Below are 24,960 nucleotides of genomic sequence, written 5' to 3'. Positions count from 1 at the left end.
TACACAAAAGACCCAAGAATACAAGAGAAAAAAAATGAAAATAAAGAAAAATAAAATGTCAAAAAGTCCTCCTGGTTCCTTTGAAAGTTGATGTGTGTGTGTGTGTAGTTAATTGTATATGTAAGGCCTTTTTTTTTCTACTACCCGGGTAGTGTGTGTATGTCAACAGCTTAGCTGTAATTGAAATGAATCCCACGATGCAAACAGATGGAAACTGGTCCGGGTTGAACGTCAGTAGAACGCAGTAGGCCCTTCACCGAATCATGGTCTGGCTCGCCATAGCACACAGTTGATGTTTTCACAGAATGGAATCAGGCAACAAAAAAACAATCTACACGAAACACAATTCACAGTCAACATCTCTCAAAATTCAAATATGCTTTCGATTCAATAAACTCACAAGTAAATGAAATCGCAAAAGCATCACTCACATGTTCATACACGTGTTAGCTTAATGTTACTAATTATACACTGTACATGCAAGCATACTCATTACGCACAAATAAATCTGTTCAACGCACAGATTTATCATCTGCACTTCAAAATACTCACTTTCATGTAGAAATACTTTTTTCTCTTACATACATATACAGGGAACATCATAAAAATAAATTTATCTAGAATTAAATCTATCAGTTTCCCCGATCTCCGTTTGTATAACGTGAGTTCAAATACAAAAACATTTTAACTTTCATTAACATCATCTTTTTAAGTCTGACTGTTTTTTTTTCATTCAATATAACATATACAATTTTCTGATCGTTAATCAGTCGACTAAACATTACTAAACATCGATTAAACATTTCTCTTAACTCAGAAACTCAAATGAAGATATTTTGAATGAAATCTGAGAGATTTCTGTCCCTCCATTGATAGTCCACGCAACTACCACTTTGACACTTCAAGAAGTTCATAAAGAGATCGTAAAACGAATCTATATGAATTGAGTGATAGTTGTGTAGACTGTCAATGAAGGGACAAAAATCTCTCAGGCTTCTTTAAAACTATCATTTTTTTCCCCCTTTGGGTTTGGAACGAAAAAAGGGGGAGTAAATGATGACTGGATTTTAATTTTTGGGTAACCTAACCCATTTAAGGCACAGCAGTAAACATGAAATGGCTTGTTTCAATGCAAAGGGTGGAAAATGACTGAAATGCCCATTCTAAATGCACTATTATGGTAAGGTGACTTATTTTATCTTACTCTTTCAGGAAGAAATCATCTGATCACTGAAAAATTCGGAAGAGTTTAATGCTTCTAAAAAAGAAAGATACATGGTGAGGACATAGCATTGTTTTAGAAATAATAATAATAAAAAAACTGTAAGCCTAAAAGAGGAAAAGTTTTTTTTTAATTATTATTAACCCTCTGGGGTCGGCGGTCTCGCCGGCGATACCAGCTCACTTTTTTCCTTATCAGTGCAAAAGAGACTCAAATTACTCTGTTGGTTTTGATCTTACATATAAGTGTTGTACATCATTAGATCCTGTTAAGTTTGTATTTTTTTTGTGGAACCTCATAATAAAAACAAAGTGTTGTGCTTTTCGCCTAATAAAGAAAAATAAACATGATGCGCGTTCTGCGTTCTCTCTGTCAGTGAAGTCCATTCTGAAACGCGTCCGAAAAATCAACTGTAACTCTGCAAATACTCAGTCAAACAGTTATACAGGCACACAGGCATGAAGCCTGAATTATCTTCTTTTAAATGAAGAATTTATATAAAAAACAAATTTTCTCATTTTATGTAATCTGTACGAAAAGAGAGAGATGATAGTCGTTCTCGTCTCAGCTCATTAAAGTTAATTTGACCACGCCCACGGAGCGCGCGCTCTATTCAAACACAAATGCTCTGAGGCGATCCACGCCCACATCAGCTGGATAACCCACCGAAAGAGACTCAGATTTACGACGCTGTGAGGAATAATAGTACTATCTTAATAATAATCCTGGAAAAAATTACCTCAGAAGTAGGCTACAGGTAGTTTCATTTGGAGGAGCAACGGATCCAGCCGAGGAAATAGGTATATTCTTTATTTTCAAGTGCTTTGTGCTAATCGCGATATGGAATAACGTTAGTGTCTGTAAACAAAAAGACTGTTTGATTCGCGTTTTTGTGTGTGAATGAATGAACAGCTTTTACCTAACTATATTCCAATACTGAGATGAGTAAAAATCGACTGAAATATGTTGAAATAAAATATTTTTGTATAAGCAACGTATTAAACTGCAAATTAACATTTATATGTCCTAATCATAAAAACGATATGTTACATATGAAAGACAAGATGTCGTTTTTACTGTAAAATACTGCCACATCAAATAAGCTTGTTTGCTAAGATGTTATTATAGTGTTTGTTCGATTGTAGGCTATATTCAAACTAATTAATCCGCAACTGTGAAATATGTGATAAAATGTATACTTTAGTATATAATACAAAGAAAGATTACATTTGAAATATAGTTAAAATTTTAATTGTTGTTGTAATTGTAACCTTTTTATTAAAATAGCAAAAATATATGTAGGCTACATATAAATAAATCTTAGGTAAATCTTAAAAGCTCAATATAAGCCTCCTCTTTAAATTATTTGTATTGTGTTTTATTAGTGACACATTTGGGATACATTCCCAAACTTTCTGTAAAAACAGTATGAGAATTAACTGCACAATTACTAGAAATTTTTACATTTGATATTATACAATTTGCAAGCACAATTTGCAAAATAAATAAATAATTGGAACTGTGAACCAATTTTGTATTATATATGCATATATATATATATATATATATATATATATATGTATTGTCATTGCATTCTTGTGGCTCAGTGACACACCTGAATGAAAGTGTCATTAGTATGCAGCCCCATTATGCGCTCATTATGCGGGCCCATTGTCTTCTCAGGTGTGAATCACAGCAGGTCACACCCCTGCGCATATTGCCTTTCCAAACAAAAAGTGTCATTTTAAAATTTAAACCAATCTATTGTTTTATGTGAATGATAAGGCAGGATGATTTTCAGATCATTTTTTGAAGAAAAAACTCTAGGCGACAACATCCATTAGTCAAAAGTCTTGTGGACACATATTTAGTATGTGTTTTGTGGCCTTATTTCAGAAACTTTAAGTTTTAGTTTTTTCAATAACCACGCATAAACAATATTCTCTCAAAAATACAAAAATGTACATACATGTTGATAACACATTATGGTAGCCCTGTTTGTGCTAAATAGAGTGTAATTACACCTTTGCCAGTAATATGTTTATAAGCAACTGAAAAAAGCACAAATGTCAAGAGTATGTCAAAACATCTCAAGGACCCCAAAAACACCTTGGACCCCAGAGGGTTAAGCATCTTTATATTGTCAGATCTGCTTCTGTGTCTTGTGCTCTGTGGGACTTTTATGTTGTAGTTTCTCTGTCTAGTTTCTGTGTCCTGTTTCCTGTTGCCAGGTTGTAGTTTTGTAGTCTTTTCCATTTTCATTAGTCTGCTCCAGGTGTGTCATTTTCCCTTGTTAAGCTCGTTTACCCCTCTGTTTAAATAGCCCTGGTTTTCTCTGGTTCTCTGTCGGTCGTTGTTTGATGATGTCATGCAGGTGTCTCCAGTTCCCCGTGTTTTCTTTGTTTTTCTCAGTTATTATGCCCAAGACTCTAGGGGAATATAAACCACTAAAGAGGCGTAATAAATAACTATTGGGTTGTGGTATGGAACCCCAGCAACGAATCACTCCGGTCGATAATCAAAAAAACTCATGCACAAAATTAAAGCAAAAGTAAGAAATTTATTAAAGAATAACAAGTGAAATAAAGAGCAAATCTTCAGGGTGTCCAAAAGGCCAAAATAACAAACAAAACAAATATAAAAAGTAAAAAGGGGGAAATTAATAACTTACTCAAATAGCAAAAGAAAATACATTTATCTTACCTAACTCCCTGCCCAAAAACAGAGATCAAACAATTACAAAATAAACAAGGCAGGACACCCCTACGCTCCACACTGTTAAGATGGTTTAGACATTAGGAGAACGGTTCAGAGATTATCACAAGATGCACGTTCACTTGAACTAATTAAAGTTTCTAATACACAATTTGATCATCGGCCGGACGAGGGATTCCGGAGCTCTCAACCCACGTGCGACCGAACCAAGAATGAGCTCCCAGACGAGTGCCAGCAGCGTCCTTATAAAGACCACGCCCTGACTGGACAACCAATGGCATTCGTTCACCCCAATCATTGGGCAACCTATTAGAAATTTAAAAAAAAAAAAAAAAAAACAAGGGAGAGAGAAAAAAGGAACAGAGCAATAAAGAAAATAATTAGCTACACAGACACAGGTCGTAACATCAGTGTTATTTGGTTCCTGACTTATTTTATGATTGTTTATTTTCATTAAAATCTCCCTGCATTTGGATCCCTCATCTCTGCCTGCCATCTTTTATTCCCCCGTCCCGTGACATGTATAGGCCTACTTAATGTATAGCATATTTCCTTTCTATAAATCATAATCATCATGCTTACTGTATGATAGTCTCCTAACTGCACCAAAACAATTAATGATAAATTATTATAAAAATTACTTTTATTTCATTAGTCAACTATTTTATGACTATTAAAAATTGCTAAACTTTTCCATTTTGTAGTTAACACTGAAGTGTGTAATTTCTGTGTGACTTACGTAATCGAAAAGAACAGCAAAAACGATGGTGCTTTATTGGTCTGCTTTGGATCTTTAAACAAACAGCGCAGTCTTATTGTTACGTCCCTGATATGTCTAGGAGTGAGGGACTAACAAAATAAATATACTCCGGGTGAAAACAGAAAACCAAGGATGACTCAAGACACGTATCAAGTTAATGTATTTATTTTAAGAGATCTCTTTTTTTCATCCAAGATGATATGGGGTAGATTATGTAAAGTAAATTAATTAACACCAAACATTCAGCAAAAAATATGTGACACAATACACAATCTCCACTGCTCCCACCACATTAATGAAGCACACGCGGAGGTTTTCCCGCCGCTCACCACGCCGACTTCCAGCTGGTCGGGCACACACACACAGGTCCGACGGCTGCCTTGTGCCTTCGTAAAGTCACCAGACGCCCAGCGCGGGGAGAAGTCAAGATCAACACGTCCCGCCGCGATCCACACCATAAATCACACAGTAGTCCACACAGTCTGACGCGAGCCATCAAGGAACAACGTGAGCGAGAGAGAGAGCACTTCACTGGCTCAACTTATACGCCTCACTAATTGCCGCTGATCAGCTCCAGCCGTGAGATTTCACGCAGCATCAGGTTTAAGACACGGATACACCCCTGCAGGCAAGAGACAGAACACACCCACAGCAACGCAAGCACAACACATAGACCTCACGGGTCGTAACACCCCCACCCATAAGAACAAACATATCCTATAGTTTGTACCACCACAGTTTTACCATAATAAAAAAAAACACAGCCTTACCCGCGGGACAAGGCATCAGCCAGGATGTTGTCCACTCCCCTCTTATGTTTGATCTGGAGGTTGTAGCCTTGGACCAGGAGGGCCCAGCGCATCAAACGCTGATTACTGTTGTACATGCGGGCTAGAAAAACAAGGGGGTTATGATCTGTGTAAACAGTGACCGGTAATAAACTGGAGCCCACATACACTTCAAAGTGTTGTAGAGCCAGGAGCATGGCCAATGTCTCCTTCTCTATGGTGGAATAATTCAGCTGGTGTTTCTTGAACTTGGCTGAGAAATAACACACAGGTTTACACATCTCTCTATCTCCTCTCTGCATCAGCACCGCCCCAGCCCCAGTGGCACTAGCATCAACTTCCAGAAGAAAAGGTTGGGAAAAATTAGGTGCTACCAGCACAGGAGCACTGCAAAGAAGAGACTTGGCAGCTTCAAAGGCCCGATCACATACCTCATCCCACATAAAGGGTACCAAAGGACTACACAGTCTGGTGAGTGGGGCAACCACCACCGAAAAGTTTTGGCAGAAACATCTATAATATCCAGCCATACCGAGAAATCTCCTAAGCTCTCGTCTAGTGGTGGGAGTGGGCAGTGATAAGATAGCGGTTACTTTGGCATCTAGAGGCCGGACCTGCCCTTGACCAACCTGTTTACCAAGGTAGGTAACCATGGCTTTTCCAAATTCACACTTCGCCAAGTTCAGTGTGAGGGAGGCGTCTACCAGCCGCTGACAAACAACCTCTAAACTGGACATGTGGCTACCCAGTCCTCAGAGTACACGACCACATCATCAAGATATACACTACAGTTCAGCACATCCCCCAGTACAAGCTGCATCAAGCGCTGAAAAGTGGCAGGAGCATTTTTCACTCCAAAGGGCATTACAGTGTACTGCATAAACGCATCTGGTGTCACAAAGGCTGAAATATCTGAAGCACGCTGGGTCAAAGGCACCTGCCAGTATCCCTTCAGTAAATCTAACTTCGTAATACATTTAGCTGGGCCAACCCTATCAATTAAATCGTCCATTCGGGGCAACGGAAAAGAGTCAGACACAGTAACTGAATTCACCTTTCTAAAATCAGTACAGAAGCGAAGCGTTCCATCTGACTTAGGCGTTAGCAGACAGGGTGAGCTCCATGGGCTGTAACTAGTCTTGGCTAGGCCGTGTTCTAGTAGATAATGGACTTCCCTTTGCATAGCTTCCCGTTTGGCTATCGGAGAACGATAAGCATGCTGCTTAATAGGTCTGGCATCACCAACGTCAATATCGTGCTCCAGTACCGTGGTGCGGGAGGGCACGTTACCTAAGATGGTAGGGTGAGCATGCAGTAAATCAATCACATCCTGCCGTTGAGATGTGGGTAAATAAGACAGTTGTTGAGCTAAAGTAGCCATAAACTCAGAGTTAGCCAGCCTACCACACATGTGATCTTCACATGGTGTGGCTAGATCAACCTCAGACCAATCAATAACGAAAGATGTAACTCCCACTGCTGCCACTGTTGGAGTCTGCACCGGTTGCACCGGATCGCCATCTCTGGAATGAAAAACCTTCAACATGTTTACATGACATAGGCGTGTTTTCCGTCTACGGTCAGGTGTACGGATGACATAATCTGTCTCTGAAAGCTTTCGTTCCACATCATATGGCCCTGAGAATTTGGCAGTGAGGGCAGACCCAGGGACGGGCAGCAAGACCAACACCTTGTCACCTGCATTGAACCCCCGTTCCACTGCCCTTTTATCAAACCGCCTCTTCATTCGGGTCTGTGTGGCAGAAAGTGATTCCCTCGCCAGCTCCACAGCACGATGTAACCGCTCCCTGCACCGGGAAACAAAGTCCAACACGTTAGTTTTGGAAGACTCATCATACACCATCTTCTCTCTCAGCATCTTTAACGGGCCACGCACGTTATGGCCAAACACAAGCTCTGCTGGGCTAAAACCTAAGGACTCTTGCTTCGTGTCACGGGCAGCAAAAAGTAAAAAAGGCACCCCTTCATCCCAGTCTTTACACGTCTCATGGCAATATTTCTTGAGCATGGATTTCAACGTTTGGTGCCAGCGCTCCAAAGCTCCCTGTGACTCGGGGTGATAGGCGCTAGACACTGAGTGAGCGATTCCCAATGAGCTGAGAGTTTGTTTAAACACCTTAGAAAGGAAATTAGTTCCCTGATCGGTTTGTACCATCTTGGGCAAACCATATGTAGTGAAGAATTTGATTAGTGCCTTGGTTATTGACACGGCTGTGATTCTGCGCAGGGGAATGGCTTCCGGAAAATGGGTAGCAAGGCACATCATGGTGAGCAGGAACTGATTGCCAGCTTTAGTTTTGGGTAACGGGCCGACACAGTCAACCAGGACGTGTTCAAATGGTTCACCAACCACGGGAATGGGCAGCAACGGGGCCGGTGGAACAGGCTGGTTTGGTTTGCCGACAACTTGACAGGTCCTGCAGGTTTTACAAAAACGAGTCACATCAGTTTTTAGGCCTGGCCAAAAGAATTGTTTTAGTACACGGTTATATGTTTTATGAATACCCAAATGACCTGCCCATACATGCTCATGTGCTAATGACAGTATCTGCTGTCGACAGTCAATAGGTGCAACTACCTGGTAAACCACCTTCCAATCGTTATCCGGCTCTATACCTGCATCATCTGCCTGAGAAACCCACCGGCGGAGGTGCCGGACCAAACTCACCCACCGAGTCCACCACCTTTTCAGTTCCATCCACCTTGCAGCTCACAGGATCCTCATGGGGCACACCTTCCTCAGAGAAAATGGAGGCAAAAAGTGAGTCAGATAGGTTAATTTCCCGGGTCTGTTTACGAGACTGCGCTCTTGTGGTCACGCTGGCTACAAAAATATTAGGATGATTTTTCCCCAACTCATCTTGTTCAGACTCCGGGATAGGATTGCTGACTACCTTAGGAATAGGAAACACCTTCCCCCCAGCAATATCGTTCCCCATTATTACCTCAATGCCCTCTATCGGAAACTCGGCACGTACACCCACCGTATAAAATCCCGTCACTAAGTCAGAATGGACAAAAATCCGGTGTAGTGGCGCTGGTACAAAACCCATCTCAATACCTCTCACAACTGCACTTACATCAGAACTGTCTCCCACGGGGAGAGTGCCAGACAGCATTAGTGACTGTGAACAGGCTGTGTCCCGCAGTATTCTCACTCGTCGCTGGTCTTCTGCTTTCCCTGTCAAAGAAACAAAACCTTCAAAGATAAAGGGTTTAAAACAGTCATCGGCTGCCTCACGCATCTCAGGCTCTAGCCCCTGGGGTCGGGGAGACGTTTTAATCAACCCCACACCCTTTGGTTGCTTTTGATTTGGACTGGGTTGCTGCCCCTTCCAAGCTCTGCACTCATCAATTATATGTCCAGCCTTGCGACAAAAGAAACAAACTCTGTCCGCCTTTTGAATGGAGGACCCCTTTGGACGACTATCAATGGGATTACACACCGGCTGCTCAGTTCTTTGAAACCCCACACGTGAAGAAACCTCGCGTTTAGTAAAGGTGGTCTTATGCAAAAGCGCAAACTCATCTGCAAATATGGCTGCCTGCTGGAGGGAAACAATCTTTTGTTCACCCAAATATACGGCAGTACGTTCTGGCAAACAGTTCTTAAATTCCTCGAGCAAGATCAGCTCGCGTATAGAAGCCACATCATCTGCTTTACATGCTGCGCACCATCGATCAAAGAGGACCCCCTTTTCACGAGCAAAATCTGTAAAGGTCTGATCTTGAGCTTTCCGTAGGCTGCGAAAACGCTGTCGGTATGCTTCCGGCACTAACTCGTAAGCTCTCAAAATAGCATTCTTTACACAATCATAATTTAACCCATCCTCTACAGACAATGCTGCACAAGCTTCCTGGGCCTTACCAGTCAATTTACACTGGAGTAAGATGGCCCACACCTCTTTAGGCCAGCGTAGAGCTCCAGCAACACGTTCAAATGCACCAAAATAGGCTTCCACTTCGGCCTCGCGAAAAACAGGCACCAGAGAAATACATTTGCTCACATCATACTCACTAGCAGACTGTGGAGAGAATACACTAGCAGGAGTAACGGGGCGAGCAGCGTCAACCTTGGTTTGTAATTCCATTTGTCTCATTTTAAACGCTGTATCTGCTTCTATTTTCTTAAGTTCCAGTTCCCTACTCGTTTCAGTCTCTGCTGTTAGCCTCTTCAGTTCCAGCTCTCGACGAAGTTGGAAATCCCTTTCTCTCTCTTCCTTCTCTATCTGAAGCCGCAACAGACGAACTTTTAACCGGCTATCCTGCTTAGAGCCAGGAGATGACTCAACTGAGAATGGCACAAAATGAGGTATCGTTACAGGCTTCTTTGTCGGTACTCCCTGTTGACCAGCAGGAGTCCCATTACCAAGTTGGTCCCCCCCCACACTCAGCTCTGGACCAGGACTGCTCATAGTTACCGGTAATATGATGACTCCTTTACCGATGAGTCCATCCAAAACTACAGCTTTAAGTTCAGCTTTCACTAAAGAAATTGACGCAGAGATGTCATAATGGTTTGCAATGGCATGGAGTTCAGTTTTCTTGCATTTATCCAACTGATTCAAATCTGGACGGGACACAAAAACATTTAAGTCAAAAGTTGCCATGGCCACAACACAAAATACACACAACACAAAATACACACAATATCACCACACGGAAAAATAACCCAATACTCGATATTAACCCCTCTAACAAAGCAATCGCCTCCCTCCACAAAACAAACTTCCTCAGCACCTGCCTCACCAAACTTACCTATCTATCTTCAGAAGCGTGCCGGGCTCGAGGCGACTTACAGGCAGTACATCAGCGGTCGAAACCCTGAAATGCCAGCCCCCTTTGGAGAACGCAGTCTCCGCCCAGGATTTACTTCCAAAAATAACAAAGGCAAAATAATAAATTAGTGCCCGATGGAAAGGCTCCTTCAGCCCAGCTGGACACTACCCTGTGCTAAGCTGAGGAAGCAGTCAAGTGGTAATGAAGCACACGCGGAGGTTTTCCCGCCGCTCACCACGCCGACTTCCAGCTGGTCGGGCACACACACACAGGTCCGACGGCTGCCTTGTGCCTTCGTAAAGTCACCAGACGCCCAACACGGGGAGAAGTCAAGATCAACACGTCCCGCCGCGATCCACACCATAAATCACACAGTAGTCCACACAGTCTGACGCGAGCCATCAAGGAACAACGTGAGCGAGAGAGAGAGCACTTCACTGGCTCAACTTATACGCCTCACTAATTGCCGCTGATCAGCTCCAGCCGTGAGATTTCACGCAGCATCAGGTTTAAGACACGGATACACCCCTGCAGGCAAGAGACAGAACACACCCACAGCAACGCAAGCACAACACATAGACCTCACGGGTCGTAACACTTATTCATATTTCATATTACCTGGGATTGGAGAACATATTTAAAAATGCACGAAAAATGAAATGCTAAAAAATAAAATAAAGTTTCATATTCAATATTACTGTAGTTTGTTTGCTCTGTTTTTCCAAGATAATCACAGAAATAGGCATGATGAAGTGTTGCAATGATTACATATTGAACTCATTAGATGCCAGATAATACTGAAGTGGGACTAAATGCAGTCAAAAGCCTCAGGAGCCCTTTCAGTAAAGGCCTACCTAACACAGGGTTTCTGTTTTGTTTTTAATTTTTTTTTATTCTTTATCTACATGTTTTCATGCTCTCTGTGTATCTACCTCTCACTGGTATTGAATGGCACACCAGGCGTACTGAAGCTGGTTGTTGTGACTCATCGTGTCGTCTTGTTCTCCCTCCCCTTTAGCTCTGCCGGTTTTTCAGACGGGAGAGGGAGACGCAGCCCCTCCACCATTGATGACCTCCTGTTCTGCTCATGCACGCTCGCACCTCTCCACCAACGTCACTATCGATCCACATGCTTCTGTCTCTTTCTCTCTAAGCCGATTGCCCCCCAAAAAAGCCCCATCTCTGTACTGATGTTTCAGGGTGGAGGTGGTCCATTTTAACCAACTGGAGCTTTCTTCCTGCTTCTTTTGGTAAACCAAAAGAACGAGCAGTTCTAATACACAGATACTAGACCTCTGAAATGTTTGTTTTTACAGTTGAAATAAAATGTGGCAAGTCCACTATAATATTATGGTATGCTAGAGCCACACAAGAGCATATGTTGTTGTTGTTCCTGTCGGTATCAAAAGGGGGCAGTTGAATTTGAGGGCTGAAAGTGAGTCATCAGCTGACGAATAATGATTTAGCTCTAAACACAGGAAGAAATTGAATCAGAGAAAACAGTGATGCCTGTGTGCCAGGAAATAATTTTTTATATCCTAGGGCAAAGTGCTTCTAAACCATTACATGATTTAAAAATGTCTCATTCACTCTTTCAGCTATTTGTTAAATGTTTCAGCTATTTGTTAAATTTGTAAAGTGTCTGCATAAAATAACCAAAACCGCTTTTATTTAATAATGTAAAATTGGACATTGAATCAGCTAAAGTTGCTGTCATTAAACTGGATTTATTATTTACAATTGCAACAATTTCCTCATGCAGTCCTTTCTTTAATCCAGTTTTCCTACAGTATCTAATTCTTTGCGAACCATAAGTTAATTTGTGGCTTTTCGTGACAGAAGAGCATGAAGGATGAAGATTTTTGTGGTTGCTATGGACATATAAAGCGAAAGCTTGATAGTGCATCATTATTTAAATGCTCTGACCTCATGTACTTGAGGGTATTGTGCACAAAAAATATCGATCTGCAGCTATTTCATTTGTAAATGATAAAACTATAAAAAGAAAATGGAAAAGCAGTGGAATATAAAATAGGAACATGATGAACGTTCAAACTTGATGATGAAAAAGGGACTGACTCACATACGAACTCAGGCGCTATCACAGGCGTCTCTCCCATGAGGTGATCAGAAACCAAAATTCTTGTTCTTAGCATGAGATTAAATTGAAAATCGTGCATTGTAATATTCTGATGCCAGGCCCTTCCTCTTTCTCTCCCCAATGTATTTTCCCAGCTAGTACTAATGACACGTATCCATTAGAAGCTACTAATTACTCTCTCTTTGTGGTGTGCTGCCCAGCGGTGGAGCAGAACTATAGGCCTATGGCGTCTGCCTTAGAGCATGTTGTCTCTGTCTCACAAGTTAATCAGTGTGCAGTGGAATGAAGGAAGAACAAAAAGAACCCACATGCTGTAATACAAACACTGCCTGTTTTTGCCAGCAAGGAAGCAAATGTAGTTTTAGATTTCTGATGGAATTCACAGTGTTTCTAATGTTTTATATGTAGCTGTATATGAGCTTAATCATGCATAAGAATATTTTACCGAAACATTTTTCTGAAGAAGCTGCTTTTTACATTACAAACAAACCAGCAATGACCAGGAGCTGTCAGTATACGAATACGACTAATATGCTATATCCAAGTCTTCTGAAGCTATACAACAGTTTTGTGTCTGGAATAGACTGGAATTTTGTTGTTGAATGAAAATCTTGCCTTGACAATCTTACTTGATAGCTCTGGTCAACATTTACTTTCATTTTGTGGCCATACGAAATACCTGAAAGTGCATAAATGATTTTTGGTGAGCTATGCATTTAATAAATCTCAAAAATACAAATTACATTTAATGTATAAATGTATAAAATATTGTAAAAAACATGATAAATTAACACAGAAATGAAATTTATATATATGTGTGTGTGTGTATGGTTACTGTTAAGAGAATACAGGCTTGACTCTTGTTGCACGTTCATACAGACAGTTTTCGAGATGTTACTGTAAGTTGCGGTGTGAACGGGACATTTCAAGACTCAAACCTATGTAGCAAACTAGCTCTATGAAATATGAATAATCAATCATAACTTGTTATAATTGATTATGAATATTTGGATCAGTTAATCGGGTTAACTTGATGTAGCTACATTAACATTACAACCAATTACTCGGTTCATCCCGTGAACACTCAATATTGGTTATTAATTAATTAATAGAAATGTACATTTCTGTTGCATGGGAAATGTCTTTCTTACTAAGTACTACTAAGAGCAAGTAGTCAAGATCTATGATTAGTGACTCCAGATATGAGCTTGAGACACAGACAACTTTACGTGTGATATGAAAAAGACTTTATTAACTAGACTAAACATTTAAACTACTCTAAAATTCACATACATACATGCATACAGTTTACCAAGGGAAAGAGAGCTGAAGCAGAATACAGGAAAGCAAGAAGTTATAGCATTGTTTGATGTTCAGCAGATCAACAGTCTGAGCAAACCATCAGTTTTGTTCTAACACGCCCTTCTTTAAAAGGGGTAAGGATACTTAATGTATCAAATAATGAGACTAAGTTTGATACTTGCATGTCTCGTCCATTTGAATTAAACTGTCCTGATGCAATTTGTTGAGGCACCAGTTGATATTTGCTGATGTGGTCTTGATGAGAGAGAACCAGTGGGAGTCAGAGGGTCTTTGATGAATGGAAAGACAAGGCCGCAGCCTGGCGCAAGCTTGGGAGTCCTTGAGGGACTTCTAGTTCAGCATCATCTTCACGTTAGGACTTCTCAGGAAGGCCCAAGAGAGTAAGAGAGCAAGAGGCTAAGAGCGCAAGAGGCTAACAGGACCAGAGGACAAGCAAACAAGAGAGGGAAGGGCTGGTGTGGATGCAATTTATAACCTGAGAAAAGTCCAACCTCTCAGGGTTGGCTCGGCCAATAAGAAGGGTGGAATTTGGTTTATTGCTCTTTGTTTTAAGGGTGCTCATTGCATGTGCACGCTGGAGGGGTGGTGGTAGCCGATGAAGAAACTATGAAAAATTCTTGTAATACTAATATGTTGTTGTTATCGACATATCATGTACACAGTCATTTCGATCTTCAAAGTACCAGGTTATAGAGACCAAATATGCCACACATATGATTTTGGTTAACCATAGTATGCAAAGTCTGAAACATTAACCCATTAGAGTTTACAAGAAAAAGAAAAGATAGACCAAACAACATAAAGGAAAATCATGAGATGGAACATTAGATACATGTAATACATTTATCACATGGTTATACACTCACCAAAGGATTATTAGGAACTCCATACTAATACTGTGTTTGACCCCCTTTCGCCTTCAGAACTGCCTTAATTCTACGTGACATTGATTCAACAAGGTGCTGAAAGCATTCTTTAGAAATGTTGGACCATATTGATAGGATAGCATCTTGCAGTTGATGGAGATTTGTGTGATGCACATCCAGGGCATGAAGCTCCCGTTCCACCACATCCCAAAGATGCTCTATTGGGTTGAGATCTGGTGACTGTGGGGGCCATTTTAGTACAGTGAACTCATTGTCATGTTCAAGAAACCAATTTGAATGATTCGAGCTTTGTGACATGGTGCATTATCCTGCCGGAAGTAGCCATCAGAGGATGGGTACATGGTGGCCATAAAGGAATGGACATGGTCAGAAACAATGCTCAGGTAGGCCGTGGCATTTAAACGATGCCCAATTGGCACTAAGGGGCCTAAAGTGTGCCAAGAAAACATCCCCCACACCTTTACACCACCACCACCAGCCTGCACAGTGGTAACAAGGCATGATGGATCCATGTTCTCATTCTCTTTACGCCAAATTCTGACTCAACCATCTGAATGTCTCAACAGAAATCGAGACTCATCAGACCAGGCAACATTATTTCAGTCTTCAACTGTCCAATTTTGGTGAGCTCTTGCAAATTGTAGCCTCTTTTTCCTATTTGTAGTGGAGACGAGTGGTACCCGGTGGGGTCTTCTGCTGTTGTAGCCCATCCGCCTCAAGGTTGTGCGTGTTGTGGCTTCACAAATGCTTTTCTGCATATCTCGGTCGTAACGAGTGGTTATTTCAGTCAAAGTTGCTCTTCTATCAGCTTGAATCAGTCGGCCCATTCTCCTCTGACCTCTAGCATCAACAAGGCATTTTCGCCCACAGGACTGCCGCCCACAGGACTTTCCCTTTTCACACCATTCTTTGTAAACCCTAGAAACGGTTGTGCGTGAAAATCCCAGTAACTGAGCAGATTGTGAAATACTCAGACCGGCCCGTCTGGAACCAACAACCATGCCACGCTCAAAATTGCTTAAATCACCTTTCTTTCCCATTCTGACATTCAGTTTGGAGTTCAGGAGATTGTCTTGAACAGGACCACACCCCTAAATGCATTGAAGCAACTGCCATGTGATTGGTTAATTAGATAATTGATAATGAGAAATTGAACGGGTGTTCCTAATAATCCTTTAGGTGAGTGTATATAGAATATATAGAATTAAAATGGTTCATTTCTCCTTCTCAGCAAGAATTAAGTCCATGCACATTCTTTTGGGTCGTAAAACTTATCAGTCTTGTAACAGGACACAGAGTTCTGCCAGTGTGTTAGCTTGATTTGGGGGAAGTTTCACAGACCTTTGTTGGGATAGTGAGTTTGCTGGATTATTCATTAAATATAATGATTGTCTGATTGGTCCAGACACTACACTTATCAGTAAATGTTGTTGTAAATCCCAAAAATGTACAGTGTGAAAGTAGCCTAACTCTGTCTCATTTTACTTGCACAACAGAGGTTTAGTAAAAATGTGTGATTATTGGAAGAAAAATGTGTGATTAATAATAATTGTATTATTACTACTATTATTATTACTGTGAGAAGTACATTCTTCTGTACAATAGTAATATATTTCTGTTATAATTTCTTCAAGTTAAAGAGAACTTTTAGTTTGACTGGTTGTCTTGAAGACCTTTGAGTGTCTGTGTACATATGATATGATGACAATAGTTTTATCAAACTAAATGGTAAAATGCTGGTTAAGTGACTCTCAGAGCAGCTCTGGAGATTAAGTTCATGTCCTCATATAGTGAGAATGCAGACGCTAAAAACGCCACAAGCGTCTCGCGTGCTTGAGTATGTGAACAGATCAAACTGCTCGCCTGCAGCACCCATTCACACAGAGACGTGCAGAACATGCAGACTTCATAAATGGCAGTCTTTTTGGGCTTTAATATTTTATGTAATATGTTTAAGTATACATTTCTACTTTTGATATATTCATCCAAAATTGGACAAATTCTGTGACATTACATGTTATACTGTAAATTCCATTTTAATGACTGAATTTGGCGATTCCGTCTGTTTTCTGCATTGTGGGAATCATAGGGCCCAACGTTTATTTTGCGGACCCCCTGGGTATGGGGCATGGACCCCGCTTTGAGAACCCCTGCTCTAGGCTTTTCAGACCAGTAACCAAAGTGAAAGAATGGTGAACAAAATGGTGGAAAACCAACAAAAAAACCTTGAACGTTCTGACCCCAACAGATTCTTCTTCACACTTCACACTTCAGTCATTTCGGTGAGATTATCAGGCATTTTAATGACAACAATTTAGTATCAGTGCTATTAAGGATGGATTCGTATTGTTTAGGGTATGACGTGTGGGTGGGTGGATGGCTCTGGAAAAATGGACCCGAGGTGTAGCTGCTACTGTGGCTCTAAGAAACCACTGAGACACTTTCGACAGGAGAGATGATGACTCATGCATTGACTTTTGAGTGAGAACACAGGATAGTGTCTCTAGTGTGAGCGTGTGTGTTTGTAGGGAAGAAAAAGAGGGAGAATGTGCAAATGTGTTTCCTCTTTGAAAAGTAGCGACAAACTTTATGGACAGTGGCCTCATACTTAGAGCAAAATCAATCTTTGGTTGAACATTAAGTAGCTTTGTTCAAGCCGAAAGTAGTTTTCATCATGAATAAAATATTTTACTTTTCTCTTTCTGGTCTGTTTTTGTGTTCCAACAGGTTGTCCTGGACTTGACCTTTGGGGCCGGAGGTCACTTGAAGGCCATCCTGCAGTCGGTACCTGATGTAATGGTGGTGGCGGCAGATCGTGACCCCACAGCTTTCCAAATGGCTCAGCGTTTAGCAGAAGAATACCCGTGAGTTTACTCTTTAATCAAATTTGGACACGGTGCAGGGGCTAAACTGCCAGAGAAACTCGACACATGTCTTAATACCGGCTTGTGACCTGCTCTGTCCCTGTTGCAATCAAGTGGGTGGCGGTCACAGGGCTCTTTGGTTTTTATTTGTGTGTGTGTGAGAGAGATCCTCCAGTGCAGATAAAGAATCCCCGCTCTCACCCACACTCAGTCGAAAGGCCCCAGCGTCTCATTTGTCAACGGGGCCTGAGGCTTCAATGACAGGGAGAGACGCTACCGCCCACGCAGGTTCCCCTGTTTCCTGCGTGAGAGAGTGTAGGATGACGAGAGAAAGAGAGAGAGGGAGAAATAGAGCTAGTGTTTAATAAAAGAGAACCAGAGGAAAAAGCATGAGGGCTTTGCGGGTGTGTGGTGTGTGCGCGCATGTGCATGAGGCAGCACCGAAGTAAGCTCCAAATGAGATGTTCCTGACTCTTCAGCGTGGGTAGAGATACCTCTTTACGTGGATTCTGGGGAAACCTGTCTCAGAGGGACCGCTGCTACAGAAACCAACGTGTGAGAGAGAGAGAGGGAGAGAGAGAGAGAGAGAGAGAGAGAGAGAGGGAGAGAGAGTGGGAGAGAATGAGAGAGAGAGAGAGAGAGAGAGAGAGAGAGAGAGAGAGAGAGAGAGAGAGAGAGAGAGAGAGAGAGAGAGAGTCAGTACAAGTTATTCTGTCAGCAGCTATATACTCCACCAATGAGGCCTTTGACTCCCACTCATGATGAGAGGCTGGAGAAGCTGAAGAAATCATGCAATTAGCCAATATTATTGGATGGCTGTGTAAAAGGAGCAGGCAGCCCACGCAATCATCTTTCTCTCTCCGCTCCTCTTCTTTCCTCTCCTCTACTCTCGTCTTGTCTTCTCTCCTTTCCCCTCCTCTTGTTTCTTCTCCTCCTGTCTCCTTACTTCTAACCTCTTGTCTCACTTTCTATCCTCTCCTCTCATTTTTCATTCTCCTCATACTTCTTTTCTTTTCTCCTTTCCTTTTCTCCTTTCCTCTCTTTTAATTTCATCTTCTCGCATCTCTTCTCTTCTCCTCTCCTCTCCTCTCCTCTCGACTCTTCGTCTCACCTCGCATTGTGTCGACTCTCTTGTCATCTCCTCTCTTCTTTTCTCCTTTTCTCTCATATCTTGTCTCACTTTTTCTCACCTCTCATCTTTTGTATCATTTTCTCTCTTTTCTGATTCTCTTCCCTTTCTCCTTTCCTTTTTTCTCTTTTCATCTCCTCACGTCTCACGTCCCTCAGAATCCTTTTCACTCTTCTCTCATTCTCATTGAATGTTTGCTTTTCTGAGTTTTTATTAGAGGATAGAAATGGCAAGGTGTTAAGACATTGGCATCTGTTCCCTTAAACAGTCTTAATCAGACACAGAATTACAGTCATGCTCCAAGGCAACCACGTCATTGATGATTTCAATACCTTCTGTTGCCTCAGTACCTCCTTGTCACTTTAACACTTACTAAGTAAATACATTAATAACATCAAGATATGTATTACTTTTGTCAGAATACAGGCCTTCTGTCGTCCTATCATCGTGTTTCAGCTCACATGAGAGAGACACATAACAGAGTGTCACAAACATGTGATATGCTTGACATTTGTCTTTAAGACTTGATGAACACATTTACTGTAGGATTGTCACTTTTCCTTTGGATTCTGATGGTAGAAACTGGAAGAAAAAAGGATTTACAAATGTTAACTGTGTCTGGCAATAATTTACAGCATCTGTTAGTGCTTAAACAAGCTATTTGATTTATTATGTTTGCCAGGTTGGCTAATAAAGTCTTTCTCTGTGTGACTACCCATTGAAGAAACAGTTTCCCCACTTCACTACATACTAAAAAAAGAGATAGAGCATTTAATAAAAGAGAGGAGAAATGCCATTGTTTTTCTCTCGCATTGGAGGACACATAATCATATTTTTTCATCTCAGATTTCTTGTTGTAAAAATGTCTTGTTCAAATTTCTTGATAAATTTTTTTGAGGTCAGGCCCTGGTGGCCTTGATCAATTCACCAAACCAAACTCACATATTGCACATGATAGGTTTTAGACCTGTGTGTTTGTATGACTTGACTGACTGCATTTTTCCCCTGTACATTTCCATCTTTGCTCCCCTGCTGAATGCAGTCGATCAACATCTTGCCTTGAACCTCAGTGACGTAGATGGTCAGGCAGCTTGGTGCTGTGGAATATGTCAGGCTTGATTTGTTTGACTATGTCAGGTCACAGTGGACTCTTTCTCTCTCTCTCCCTTTACTACTATCGACTTAGCTTTAAAAAAATGTTATTGGTTATGCTTTAATCTCCAAAAGATGGTCTCTGTTTTTAGCCAAATGTACTATTTTTAGTGAACAGTAATCCAGCCAGAGTCTAAGCACATCCTCACCACATATTCTGTCACATCCACATTCTGCACATATCACTAATCTGTCAGTGTTCTCTTGTGCCATATGTTCAAGAAAAGGGTCAATCTGTACATGACATTATGGACTCATACATATCACAAGGTCACAGGTCAGGCTTCTTCATCACAGGGGGAAATTTAGCACTATTTGATTATAAGTTAAGTTGAGCAAGTTTCTGCATCCATCCACTTTTCCTCATCCATACAGAGTCACTGTTTAGTGGACCGATTGATCTGAAAATAGCAATACTTCAGATCTTGACATTTCCTTTGAGTGTCGATCCTCACGTAACAGTATTGATATGAAAGTTTGATTTTTATTATGTATGTATCTTGAAAGAAATGTGTATCCAAGAATTCTTGGATAAAGAGAGGTGATAAAAGGAAACGGGACATTGTTAGGAAAAGGAAGTATTTCTCCCTCCACTTCTTTTAACATAGAACACAACAATCACAGACAGTCGGAAAAAAAATCAAGAGTAAAAGTAGCAGCATTATGTGACCTTTGCTATAAGTTTAGCTAAATAGCAGTCTTGCTTAAAAAGTAAAAGCTCATAAATAATTCAAAGTTTTTGTAATACTCTTATTAAACACCAAACAAAAGAGAAATTATACTCAACTTTTAAAAAACTTTTTTTTAACATAATTTTGCATATTTTTATTTTACATTAGTGTTTTATTTATACTACATTGGAATAATTATAATTTAATATAAAATAATTACCTATTTTACCAACATAAAATAAGCTCACTGGCTTTGTCATTGGTCTACTCTACGTCATACTACGTCATGGGGAATTTCAGGCTGTTCTGCATCATTGCCCGTCATTTACAGCTAGTTCTGGGTTGAAATGCTAGGCAAGTGTTTATCAGTAGCCTGTGCGTAATTTTAAAGTCCCTTTCATGTCGACTCTCATGTTTGCACAGAAACAGACAGTTTACCTGTCCTACTTAAATAACAGAGCTTTGAGAGTCTGAGTGTCCCTGAAACTATAGTATATAATTAGATGGTTTCGTCAGATCATTTTTCATTAAATAATTTTATAGTCTGAAGTTAAAGGAACTGAGGCCATCTCTATTGTTATGAAACAGTGTGCCAGTTAACTTAAATTTTTTGCTTTACCCTTTTAAGTTTAGATGATGTCAGTATTGTGGGTTGCTAAACTATAAATAGATCGGTTTCTTAGCAATTATGAAGCCATACTTGGAGCACGCTCACTCGCTCACACATATCTACACACCCATGAAGCATGTCTTTTTTTAATAATATAAGATCTTACATAAGGCATTGCTACCTCTGATGCTCTGTTTTAACCACATAAAGACGTTAATAATTAAAAATTGTTATGTAAGTGTTTTGCATATTCTCAAATCATTCTGTGGGTTGCAGAGCCACAGAGAAGCTTAGGAAACCCCCACAGTGCTTTAGGAGGCAAAAGAGACGGGAGTAAGAGTGCTGAATAACAGAAGACCGAGAGAAAGAGAGAGGATTACTGCATCTAGGAAGGGGTAATGAATGTGCTTTTGTAAGAAAAATGGTACTGTAATTTGATAAAAGAGACGTAATGTTCATTAAATAATTACATTTATTAAATATGGCCGTAAGCAGCAATCCAAGTACAAGTAGATAAAAATACAATAATTGACCTGTTGTCTGTTTACCAAGTTTTGACTTTGTGAAAAAGATAATCCACTTTAGACATATATAGTTTACTAACTATAAGTAACTTTACTACTATATGTCAACTAACTCTCATTACAGTATAAGTTGACTGTTAGATTAAGGTTATGGTCAGTAGAATTAGTTGACGTACAATATTCGCAAAGTTACTTAAAGTCTATGAGTAATGTCTGTTGGGAGAGCATCAAAATTAAGTGTTAGCAGATATTAAGCAGACAGTCTACTAATACTCTAATGAATGGTAGTTGACATATACTGTAGATGCAAAGATAATTGGTAGAATGTCTAAAGTGGACTATCGAATTAAAGTGTTACCAAAAAGATATAGGACATTGTGTTTCATATCCTAATGATTCAACTATTCAATTATGGGCATTTCTGACCTTGTGAACTTTACAAGCTTTCAATTAAATTCCGTTGTAGATTCAGTTAGATTCATTTAGTGTATTCATCAATATAGTGCATATTTTTAGTAAAATTTCCCTCTCTAGAATTTTTTTCTAGCTAATATCAAGCTATGGACATGGAATGGCATTTCTGAGGTAAATGTAATGTTACGTGACATTGTTTACAAGCTGTTTTATTGTCTTTCCACGGTTGAAAGACTGATTGAGCGATTACATGACACGATATATTTAGGTAAGTTATACTGTATCTTGTATGTTGTAATTCATATTTGTATGTGAATTTTCATAGTTTAAGATTGAAAATCATGGTTTAAGGCAAATATAAAAGTATAAATCTATATATAAGGGTTTTGAAAAATCGAAAATATATAATATAGAAAAATTATGACAGCACAGTATAGAGTTTCCAAGATAGTTTAATATGATCTTTATTTTTACAAAAATAAAATCTGTTTAAAATTAAAATCTGTTAGTTGTAATAATAGTCAGCCCCTGTGATATAAAATTGCCTCACGTTGATGAAACTCCCTTATATCTGTGAAACAATACTAATGTGGATTACGCAAACATGCAGCGGTTTGGACCAAAATAATGTGTTAAAAATCAGCTTCAGTGATCATATATTTTGAAGACTTCAGAGGTCTCTAGATACATGTCAATTTTTTTTAGAGAAACGTGGGCTCTGTGATTTACGGTCTCTGATGCCTAAACTGTTTTATGGCACAAGTGCAATGAAGCAGAAAAACTGAAGAAACAGATTATGGTTTGCTTCACCTAATAAAAATGATTTGCCTCACCTTTAATAAGCAATTAAACAATCAATAAACAGTGCTTCTAATGAGTGACGTAGATAGTTTTAATGGTTTATAAAAAAGTCCCACAATCATTTTAAACTCATTTCGACTGGTGTGTGCATATTGGTCATATTACCATGGCTTCAAACATGGATCATCTAATCAGATTTTACAGCTAGAACGAGGTTCTGCGTTATAATGACTTTACCTCAGTGAAGGGGTTCACAATGCTGTCAATGCACAAGACTTTAACTCTGCCAACTGTTTATAACTATATGTTGAAAATGATTCTTTCGAACCTAGTATAGGGTGGGTTTTCCCCCATCTTCAGCACCTGTGGTTTGTCACCCATTAGGTTTGGACCTTATTCTCGTGGAGTACTTGACAAATTATCCACCAAGAAGCGGTTGGCTCTTCCACACCTAATGACACTCTGAGATTGCACCTCCCACTCAGGCTAGGTTGCTAGTCATTATTGTCATATTGTCATGCACAAAGATATATCTCCTTCAGTTCTGCAAAGTTTCTCTCATTTGCACCATCAGCTGTTTATATGGAAGAAGGCCCAAATATGAAACTTTAGCCTGTTGTTACTCAGGAAACGTCCCTATTGCACTATATTTGAGGAAATAATTGAAAACGATTTAGAATAATTTGTGGTCTAAAATTGCATTTTCAAATGTGTTATTTCTGTTTTCATAAAAAGTAGAAAAACTCTAAAAATAAAGGTCACTTTTAAATATTTAGTAAAGACTTTTGGTCCTTGGTGAAACTGGTTATACTGTCAAGCATCAGGTTGTCATGGTGACTGGAAAGCTGGTGATCTGGGAGATGGTTGATAGGTGATTGTTCACACGAGCCATTGACATGCTGACAAGTGACATAAGTGTGTGTGTGTGAGAGAGAGAGAGAGAGAGAGAGAGAGAGAGAGAGAGAGAGAGAGAGAGAGAGAGAGAGAGAATGGGCTCTCCAGTTGTCAACACATCAGATCATTTATCTGTCATTTCATTCAATAACGTTTGACATAATTCCTGCTGATGTGTCATTAACAACAACGGCCAATGCAGTCTGTGTCACAACAATCTGTCCTCAGTTATCAATTCCAATGTCCAATATTTAACCAATATTTTTAGTTAAAAACATGAATATAAAAAAGTCTTGCCCTGAAGAAGCTGCATAACAGATATTTACATATATTTCAAACAGTGATACTTGAGGAGACAAAAAAAAAAAAACATGTAAACTTTAAAACCAAATAATTTGTGAAAATTCTATTATTTTATATGGAATAAATGTGAATATCAAGTAAACATGTTTCATCAGGGCAGTACATGATGAACTTCTTGCTGACTCTGGAGTGGGTACTATGGACAAATGTGTGTGTGTGTGCAAATAGAATTCTGTTTAATCGTTCTAAATCAAGATGATCAAAAATGATGCTGCCCAGTTTCATAGTGTTATCTGATTAGGATTAACTCATAGATTACCTTGCATCAGTTGTTCTGTGTCATGTTATGTGGCATTATTATTTATTGCACTTTGTGTGATGTTTTTGATTGATTATGTTGTATAGTAATTTTTGTGAGATCTTTTGTTTTGTTCCATTTTGTCGAGATATGTAACTCTTCTTGCTGTTGGATTTAGTTGTGTAGCGTAGGGGAAAGGTTGGCATTTGAAGACAGGGGATAGAGAAGGGGCCGAGGGACTCAATTTAATCAGCATTTTTGCTCAGTTATTGATCAGGCAGTGTCAAGCCATGTTGTTGCATTTTCACTCTGCATGTGAAATGAACAACAAAAATGAAACATTGTTTATCGACTCTACCTTTTTTTTTTTGCTTTTGAAAAATAGATCTTAGACTAATTATCAAGTGTCTAATAAAGTACAGTGTACATGCCAGCAGCAAATAAAGTATAATAGTCCACAAAATATTGGGATATTTAATAATAAATACGAATCTTTCATCAAACCGAACATGCATAAGCCCTCTCAAGATACAACAGTGGAAATCTTGAGTATATTGTGAAAATTCTGTAATGAAAATCTTGCTTGCAGAAACACTGCTACTGGTCTATCCATTCAGACAATACATTTTTGTTGCTCAAAATGAATATCTGAGAAGCATTTTGTATATTTCACATCACAATCTTGCTGTGCCGAAGCCTAATTA

The 24,960-nt window shown here is 39.8% G+C and overlaps 1 protein-coding gene across 1 annotated transcript in view; it reads left to right on the top strand.

Moving 5' to 3' along the window:
* The window catches only part of mettl15 (methyltransferase 15, mitochondrial 12S rRNA N4-cytidine), a 102,221-nt gene that overhangs the window by 55,677 nt on the left and 21,584 nt on the right, over positions 1 to 24,960 (top strand). Inside the window, exon 3 of the mRNA XM_056247971.1 lies at positions 17,324 to 17,460. Coding sequence (XP_056103946.1) covers positions 17,324 to 17,460 — 137 coding nt within the window. The remainder of the gene's footprint in view (positions 1 to 17,323; positions 17,461 to 24,960) is intronic.

This window comes from Rhinichthys klamathensis, unplaced genomic scaffold (genome assembly GCF_029890125.1).
Source record: "Rhinichthys klamathensis goyatoka isolate OS25496 unplaced genomic scaffold, OSU_Roscu_1.1 h1tg000051l_1, whole genome shotgun sequence".
Taxonomy (NCBI): Eukaryota; Metazoa; Chordata; class Actinopteri; order Cypriniformes; family Leuciscidae; genus Rhinichthys; species Rhinichthys klamathensis.
The sequence above is the reverse complement of the archived record's forward strand: the minus strand, read 5'-3'. Positions and strand labels throughout refer to the sequence as shown.